The sequence below is a fragment of the Chiloscyllium punctatum genome, chromosome 1, assembly GCF_047496795.1.
Source record: "Chiloscyllium punctatum isolate Juve2018m chromosome 1, sChiPun1.3, whole genome shotgun sequence".
Lineage (NCBI taxonomy): Eukaryota > Metazoa > Chordata > Chondrichthyes > Orectolobiformes > Hemiscylliidae > Chiloscyllium > Chiloscyllium punctatum.
Window position 1 is genome coordinate 166,350,001 of NC_092739.1, and position 9,231 is coordinate 166,359,231.

A 9,231-nucleotide genomic window follows, 5' to 3' on the forward strand; every position below is an offset into this window, starting at 1 on the left:
TCCCCGCCCTCATACACAGTCCCCACCCTCACACAGTCCCCGCCCTCCCACACAATCCCCGCCCTCCCACACAGTCCCCGCCCTCCCACACAGTCCCCGCCCTCATACACAGTCCCCGCCCTCATACACAGTCCCCGCCCTCCCACACAGTCCCCGCCCTCCCACACAGTCCCCTCCCTCACACACAGTCCCCGCCCTCCCACACAGTCCCCCCCCTCCCACACAGTCCCCTCCCTCCCTCCCACACAGTCCCCTCCCTCACACACAGTCCCCGCCCTCACACACAGTCCCCGCCCTCACACACAGTCCCCTCCCTCCCACACAGTCCCCACCCTCCCACACAGTCCCCGCCCTCACACACAGTCCCCTCCCTCCCACACAGTCCCCACCCTCCCACACAGTCCCCGCCCTCACACACAGTCCCCTCCCTCCGACATAGTCCCTGCCCTCACTCCCACACTCCCACACAGTCCCCGCCCTCACTCCCACACTCACACACAGTCCCCACTCTCACTCTCACACTCCCACACAATCCCCACTCTCACTCCCACACTCACACACAGTCCCCGCCCTCCCACACAGACCCCGCCCTCCCACACAGTCTCCACCCTCCTACACAGTCCCCGCCCTCCTACACAGTCCCCGCCCTCCCACACAGTCCCCGCCCTCCCACACAGTCCCCGCCCTCCCACACAGTCCCCACTCTCTCTCTTTCTCTCTCTCCCTCTGTCTCAGTTACACACAGAGCTTACACAGAGTCACAGCCTCGGTGGTCCACTGAGTGTTTGTTGGGACATTGTGCTGAAGTGTGCTGGTGAACTGGAGCCGTGGTCTTGTTGTCTTTCCCAGAGAAGCTGATGAGGAAGCCAGAGGTGTGTGGAGTGAAGTTCCTGTTTTTGGTGGGTGGGTTTGCCGAGTCTCCCATCCTGCAGCTGGCTGTCCAACAGGCTTTCAGTTCCCGCTGCCGGGTCATCATTCCCCAAGATGTCGGCCTCACCATCCTGAAAGGGGCTGTGTTGTTTGGCCTGGACCCTACCATTGTTCGGGTCAGGCGCTCCCCTCTCACCTACGGCGTTGGCGTTCTCAACAAGTTTGTGGAGGGTAAGCACCCGAGGGAGAAGCTGCTGGTCAAAGATGGCATCCAGTGGTGCACGGACATCTTTGACAGGTTTGTGTCCGTGGACCAGTCGGTGGCACTGGGCGAGGTGGTACAGCGTAGTTACACCCCCGCTCGGCCTGGCCAACGGAAGATCATCATCAACGTGTATTGCAGCAGCCAAGACAACGTCCAGTACATCAGTGACCCGGCGGCACGCAAGTGTGGCACGGTCAGCCTGGACCTGTCAGAGACGGACAGCTCCCCGAAGCAGCGGCGCCGCCGAGAGATTCGCACCAGCATGCAGTTCGGAGATACCGAGCTCCGAGTCACTGCCCTGGACGTGGCCACCTCACAATCCGTCAGAGCCTCCATCGACTTCCTGTCCAATTAACTGTGTCCGCGTCGGGGGGAGGGGGACGAGGGGGTGTGGCAGCCCGGCAAAGGAAGCTGGGGAGGGGGGGGGGGGCGGGGCGCGGGGGTGAAATGGAGAAGACCGACGGGGAGGCAGCAATAATTATTTCATGGACTTCGCATCCTGTCCATTCAGATTCGGGAAGGGGATGGTGATGGGCCGGTGATATTGTCGCTGGGTTGTTAATCCCAGGGGGACCCGGGATCAAATCCCACCACAGCCAATGGTGGAATTTGAATCTAATACAATAAAAGGAAAATCTAGAATTAAGGGTCTGATGATGGCCATGAGTCAATTGTTAAACCCATCTGCTTCACCAATGTCCTTCAGGGAAGGAAACTGCCATCTTTACCTGGTCTGGCCTACACGTGACTCCAGACCCACAGCCAGTGTGGTTGACTCTTAGCTGCCCTCTGGGGCAATAAGGGATGGACAATAAATGCTGGGCCTAGCCAGCGATGCCCTCATCCTGGAAACAAATAAATGTTTAAAACTTTGTTCACTACACCTGACCCACCTGACCTCTGACTGATGACATCGAATTCCATCCCCTCGTTATCTAGCATCCCCATTGGAGCAGAGTGTTGTCAGACACAGTTAGGCGGTGGAGCAGGCAACAAAACAGCACGGGTTTCAAAGTGTACCAATCAGGAGAGAGGGGTAGAGATGGAGTTGCACCCAGATCTGAGCACGTATATTCACGAGGAGAGTGAATGTGCTGGAGCCGTGTTGTGGTATGACACTAAAACAGAGGGCCGAAGGGCCTGTCCTGTACAGTAATGTAAAACGGGTGGAAAGGTGAGTGGTCAGGATGTTCCCCCGAGTCTGCGGAGCGATGCAGAGAGATTCGGTGAGTGAGTGGCGGATGGAATATAACGTGGGGGAATGGGAGGGTATGCACTTTGGCAGGAGGAATGGAGGGGCTGAATATTATTGAAATGGTGACGGACTGCAGAAAGCTACAGAAGACAAAGATTTGGAAGTACAGCTCATGTCCAACTTCGGAGGATCACAGGGAAGGCGAAGGGAATGTGGGCCTTTATCTCAAAGGGAATGGAGTAGAAAGGTAAGGAGGGTTTGCTGAAATTATACATTACACCAGAGAGCTCACAGCTGCAATACTGTGAACAGGTCTGGGCCCCTTATCAAAGGGAGGATATACCGGTATTAAAGGCAGTCCAGAGAGGGGTCACTCGGCTGGTACTGGGGTAGGGAGGGACTGTCTAATGAGGAGAGGTTGAGTAGGTTGGGTCTGTACTCACTGGAGTGTAGAAGGATGAGAGGGGGCCTTACTGAAACAGACACGATTGTTAGAGGGATATGACAGAGGAGACATGGAAAGGCTGTTTCCCCTTGTGGGAGAGTCTGGGAGCAGAGGGTGGAATCCCAGAGGAAGGGGACAGAGATGAAAAGGAATTTCTCCTCGGAGAGGCCGAGTGAATCCATGACAGTCTATCCCACGGAGGGCTGCTGGGGCTGGGACATTCAGGATATTCCAGGCTGAGATCGGCAGGTTTTTAATGAGGAAGGGAATTACAGGTCCGAGGGAAAAGGCAGGAAAGTGGAGTGGAGGATGATCACAACGACCATGATCCCATTGCATGGTGGAGCTGACTGGATGGGCTGAATGGCCCTGTTTCAGCTGATGGTCTCATGCCTATGGACGATGGATAGGCCGGGCTTCAGGCTGAAAATGGCCATTCCCATGAACTCAAAGCCTACAAAAACATTGTAGCCCATTCATCTCCTCGGGCTGTTCCATCATTCAATAGGATTCAACGCCACCTGTCCCCGGTCACCTTTGACCCCTTACCAAAACCCCTTTAACTCCACCCTGAATTGGTGCAATGAGCCAGACTCCACCGGGCTTGGGGGGAGAAATGTCCACAGGTGGACAGCCCTCCGAGAGCGGACAGTCCTCCTCATGTCTGTGTAAAACGAGGGACCCCTTTGTGTGAAATGGTTGTTGCCAGCAGAGGGGAATAGCCACCACATGATACCCCTTCAGAAGGAAATGGCTCTTTCCATTGGCTCCAAGGGGGTAGGGAGGGGAGGGGTTCAATGTCAGCACACCCATTGGTGCAAATTAACCGGCCTATCAACCAATCAGCAGTCAGGAGGGGTGGGGCCATTCTACAGTGCCTCCTAGTGACCGGCCTGGGTCACCACTGGAGCGTGCAGCATGAGATGGGTGTTGGCACGAGTAGGGCAGTGTGGGGCTAATCCCCTCTTTCGTTAATCTTCTCTTTCAATACCTGTAATTTAAATTTTCTATGTAAGTTTCTATCAACCAAAATAATAAAACTTTTTGTTTTACATCAAGAATTTGTTGATCTTTCCCCAAGATCAGCGTTCTCTCTGCAAGGGGGGGAGATGGGGGGGGGGTCCCAGTGGATTCTCGAGATCTCCTCACTGTAAAATCACTGCGCCAGGCAAAGGTGTTCCTGTTGGGACCAAACTTCGCCAGTGACTCGAGCGATCCTCAGAGTGGCGGGACCAGCCTAGCCCAGACAACTCTCGTCGCTTCAGCCTGTCCCCAACGTCAACCCCCTTGGCCGAGGGGAATCTCCAACCAATGCCCATCCTCCTCGGCAATACCCCAAGCAGATCCCAGGAGGAACTTCCAACTCCATGACCACACCCGCTAATTCCCAATGGAGAATTGGAGAACTCGGCTCTTGATATCAAAGTCACTTTCAAACAAATTTCTTCCATTCAGTCACAGGATGTGGGCATCTCCGCCTGGGCCCAGCATTTATTGCCCGTCCCTAGTTGCCCCTTGAGAAGCTGGGGGTGAGCTGCCTTCTTGAACCGCTGCAGTCCCATGTCCCCCATAATGGGACTACCCAGTGATTGTGAAGGAATGCCGTGGTATTTCCAAGTCAGGATGGGGTGAGTGGTTGATTCGGTCATTTACTATAAACCAACCGACTCCCACAGCTACCTAGACTACACCTCCTCCCACCCTGCCCCCTGTAAAAACGCCATCCCATATTCCCAATTCCTTCGTCTCCGTCGCATCTGTTCCCAGGCGGATCAGTTCCAATACTGTACAACCCAGATGGGCTCCTTCTTCAAAGACCACAATTCCCCCTCAGACGTGGTCGACGATGCCCTCCACCGCATCTCCTCCACTTCCCGCTCCTCCGCCCTTGAGCCCCGCCCCTCCAACTGCCACCAGGACAGAACCCCACTGGTCCTCACCTTCCACCCCACCAACCTCCAGATACAGCGAATCATCCGCCGTCATTTCTGCTACCTCCAAACGGACCCCACCACCAGGGATATATTTCCCTCCCCTCCCCTATCAGCGTTCCGAAAAGACCACTCGCTCCGTGACTCCCTCGTCAGGTCCATACCCCCCACCAACTCAACCTCCACTCCCGGCACCTTCCCCTGCAACCGCAAGAAATGCAAAACTTGCGCCCACACCTCCCCCCTCACCTCCCTCCAAGGCCCCAAGGGACACTTCCATATCTGTCACAAATTCACCTGCACCTCCACACACATCATTTACTGCATCCGCTGCACCCGATGTGGCCTCTTCTATATTGGGGAGACAGGCCGCCTACTTGCAGAACGTTTCAGAGAACACCTCTGGGACACCTGGACCAACCAACCCAACCACCCCGTGGCTCAACACTTCAACTCCCCCTCCCACTCCACCAAGAACATGCAGGTCCTTAGACTCCTCCATTGCCAGACCATAGCAACACGACGGTTAGAGGAAGAGCGCCTCATCTTCCGCCTAGGAACCCTCCAACCACAAGGGATGAACTCAGATTTCTCCAGTTTCCTCATTTCCCCTCCTCCACCTTGTCTCAGTCCCAACCCTCGAACTCAGCACCGTCTTCCTAACCTGCAATCTTCTTTCTGACCTCTCCGCCCCCACCCCACTCCGGCCTATCACCCTCACCTTGACCTCCTTCCACCTATCACGTTCCCAACGCCCCACCCCCAAGTCCCTCCTCCCTACCTTTTATCTTAGCCTGCTGGACACACTTTCCTCATTCCTGAGGAAGGGCTGATGCCTGAAACGTCGATTCTCCTGTTCCTGGGATGCTTCCTGATCTGCTGCCACCAACACATTTTCAGCAATATCACTCCTTGTCCAATATCATTCCCTGTCCAATATCTCTCCCTGTCCAATATCTCTCCCTGTCCAATATCACTCCCTGTCAAATATCACTCTCTGTCCAATATCACTCCCTGTCTAATATCACTGCATGTCCAATCTCACTCTCTGTCCAATATCACTCCCTGTCTAATATCATTCTCTGTCCAATATCTCTCCCTGTCCAATATCACTCCCTGTCCAATATCTCTCTCTGTCCAATATCACTCCCTGTCCAATATCACCCTCTGTCCAATATCACTCCCTGTCCAATATCACTCCCTGTCCAATATCCGTCTCTGTCCAATATCACTCCCTGTCCAATATCTCTCTCTGTCCAATATCACTCTCTGGCTAATATCACTCCCTGTCCAATATCAGTCTTTGTCCAATATCACTCCCTGTCCAATATCTGTCTCTGTCCAATATCACCCCCTGTCCAATATCACTCCCTGTCCAATATCTCTCCCTGTCCAATATCACTCCCTGTCCAATATCACCCTCTATCCAATATCACTTCATGTCCAATATCACTCCTTGTCTAATATCACTCCCTGTCCAATATATCTCCCTGTCCCATATCACTCCCTGTCCAATATCAACCTCTGTCCAATATCACTCCCTGTCCAATATCTCTCCCTGTCCAATATCACTTCCTGTCCAATATCACCCTCTATCCAATATCACTCCCTGTCCAATATCACTCCCTGTCTAATATCACTGCATGTCCGATATCACTCTCTGTCCAATATCACTCCCTGTCTAATATCATTCTCTGTCCAATATCACTCCCTGTCCAATATCACTCCCTGTCCAATATCTCTCCCTGTCCAATATCACTCCCTGTCCAATATCACTCCCTGTCCAATATCACTCCCTGTCCAACATCTCTCCCTGTCCAATATCACTCCCTGTCCAATATCACCCTCTATCCAATATCACTCCCTGTCCAATATCACTCCCTGTCTAATATCACTCCCTGTCTAATATCATTCTCTGTCCAATATCACTGTCTATCCAATATCACTTCCTGTCCAATATCTCTCTCTGTCCAATATCACTCCCTGTCCAATATCACCCTCTATCCAATATCACTCCCTGTCCAATATCACTCCCTGTCCAATATCACTCTCTGGCAAATATCACTCCCTGTCCAATATCAGTCTCTGTCCAATATCACTCCCTGTCTAATATCACTCCCTGTCCAATATCACTCCCTGTACAATATCGCTCCCTGTCCAATATCGCTCCCTGTCCAATATCACTCCCTGTCCAATATCACTCTCTGTCCATTATCACTCACTGGTCAAGATCACTCCCTGTGCATTATCACTCCCTGTCCATTATCACTACCTGTCCAATATCACTGCATGTCCAATATCACTCTCTGTCCAATATCACTCTGTCCAATATCACTCTCTGTCCAATATCACTCCCTGTCTAATATCACTGTCTATCCAATATCACTCCCTGTCCAATATCTCTCTCTGTCCAATATCACTCCCTGTCCAATATCACTCCCTGTCCAATATCACTCCCTGTCCAATATCAGTCTCTGTCCAATATAACTCCCTGTCCAATATCACTCCCTGTCCAATATCACTCCCTGTCCAATATCACTCCCTGTCCAATATCAGTCTCTGTCCAATATCACTCCCTGTCCAATATCTCTCCCTGTCCAATATCACTCCCTGTCCAATATCACTCCCTGTCTAACATCACTGCATGTCCAATATCAGTCTCTGTCCAATATCACTCTCTGTCCAATATCACCCTCAAACCAATATCACTCCCTGTCCAATATCACTCCCTGTCTAATATCACTGCATGTCCAATATCACTCTCTGTCTAATATCATTCTCTGTCCAATATCACTGTCTATCCAATATCACTCCCTGTCCAATATCTCTCTCTGTCCAATATCACTCCCTGTCCAATATCACCCTCTGTACAATATCACTCTCTGTCCATTATCACGCTCTGGTCAACATCACTCCCTGTCCATTATCACTCCCTGTCCATTATCACTACCTGTCCAATATCACTCTCTGTCCAATATCACTCTCTGTCCATTATCACTCTCTGTCCAATATCACTCCCTGTCCAATATCATTCCCTGTCCAATATCACTCTCTGTCTAATATCACTCCCTGTCCAATATCCCACCCTGTCCAATATCACTCCCTGTCCAATATCAGTCTCTGTCCAATATCACTCTCTGTCCAATATCACCCTCTGTCCAATATCGCTCCCTGTCCAATATCACTCTCTGTCCAATATCACTCCTTGTCCAATATCGCTCCCTGTCCAATATCACTCTCTGTCCAATATCACTCCTTGTCCAATATCACTCTCTGTCCAATATCACTCCTTGTCCAATATCATTCCCTGTCCAATATCACTCCCTATCCAATATCACTCCCTGTCCAATATCAGTCTCTGTCCATTATCACTACCTGTCCAATATCACTCTCTGTCCAATATCACTCCCTGTCGAATATCATTCCCTGTCCAATATCACCCTCTGTCCAATATCACTCCCTGTCCAATATCACTCCCTGTCTAATATCACTCCCTGTCTAATATCATTCTCTGTCCAATATCACTGTCTATCCAATATCACTTCCTGTCCAATATCTCTCTCTGTCCAATATCACTCCCTGTCCAATATCACCCTCTATCCAATATCACTCCCTGTCCAATATCACTCCCTGTCCAATATCACTCTCTGGCAAATATCACTCCCTGTCCAATATCAGTCTCTGTCCAATATCACTCCCTGTCTAATATCACTCCCTGTCCAATATCACTCCCTGTACAATATCGCTCCCTGTCCAATATCGCTCCCTGTCCAATATCACTCCCTGTCCAATATCACTCTCTGTCCATTATCACTCACTGGTCAAGATCACTCCCTGTGCATTATCACTCCCTGTCCATTATCACTACCTGTCCAATATCACTGCATGTCCAATATCACTCTCTGTCCAATATCACTCTGTCCAATATCACTCTCTGTCCAATATCACTCCCTGTCTAATATCACTGTCTATCCAATATCACTCCCTGTCCAATATCTCTCTCTGTCCAATATCACTCCCTGTCCAATATCACTCCCTGTCCAATATCACTCCCTGTCCAATATCAGTCTCTGTCCAATATAACTCCCTGTCCAATATCACTCCCTGTCCAATATCACTCCCTGTCCAATATCACTCCCTGTCCAATATCAGTCTCTGTCCAATATCACTCCCTGGCCAATATCACTCCCTGTCCAATATCTCTCCCTGTCCAATATCACTCCCTGTCCAATATCACTCCCTGTCTAACATCACTGCATGTCCAATATCAGTCTCTGTCCAATATCACTCTCTGTCCAATATCACCCTCAAACCAATATCACTCCCTGTCCAATATCACTCCCTGTCTAATATCACTGCATGTCCAATATCACTCTCTGTCTAATATCATTCTCTGTCCAATATCACTGTCTATCCAATATCACTCCCTGTCCAATATCTCTCTCTGTCCAATATCACTCCCTGTCCAATATCACCCTCTGTACAATATCACTCTCTGTCCATTATCACGCTCTGGTCAACATCA

At 50.9% G+C, this 9,231-nt stretch overlaps 1 protein-coding gene across 1 annotated transcript in view; it reads left to right on the forward strand.

Moving 5' to 3' along the window:
* The window catches only part of LOC140481677 (heat shock 70 kDa protein 12A-like), a 44,531-nt gene extending 43,000 nt beyond the window's left edge, over positions 1-1,531 (forward strand). The window contains exon 5 of the mRNA XM_072578235.1: positions 850-1,531. Coding sequence (XP_072434336.1) covers positions 850-1,490 — 641 coding nt within the window. The 3' untranslated portion in view covers positions 1,491-1,531. The remainder of the gene's footprint in view (positions 1-849) is intronic.
* Positions 1,532-9,231: the final 7,700 nt, after the last annotated feature.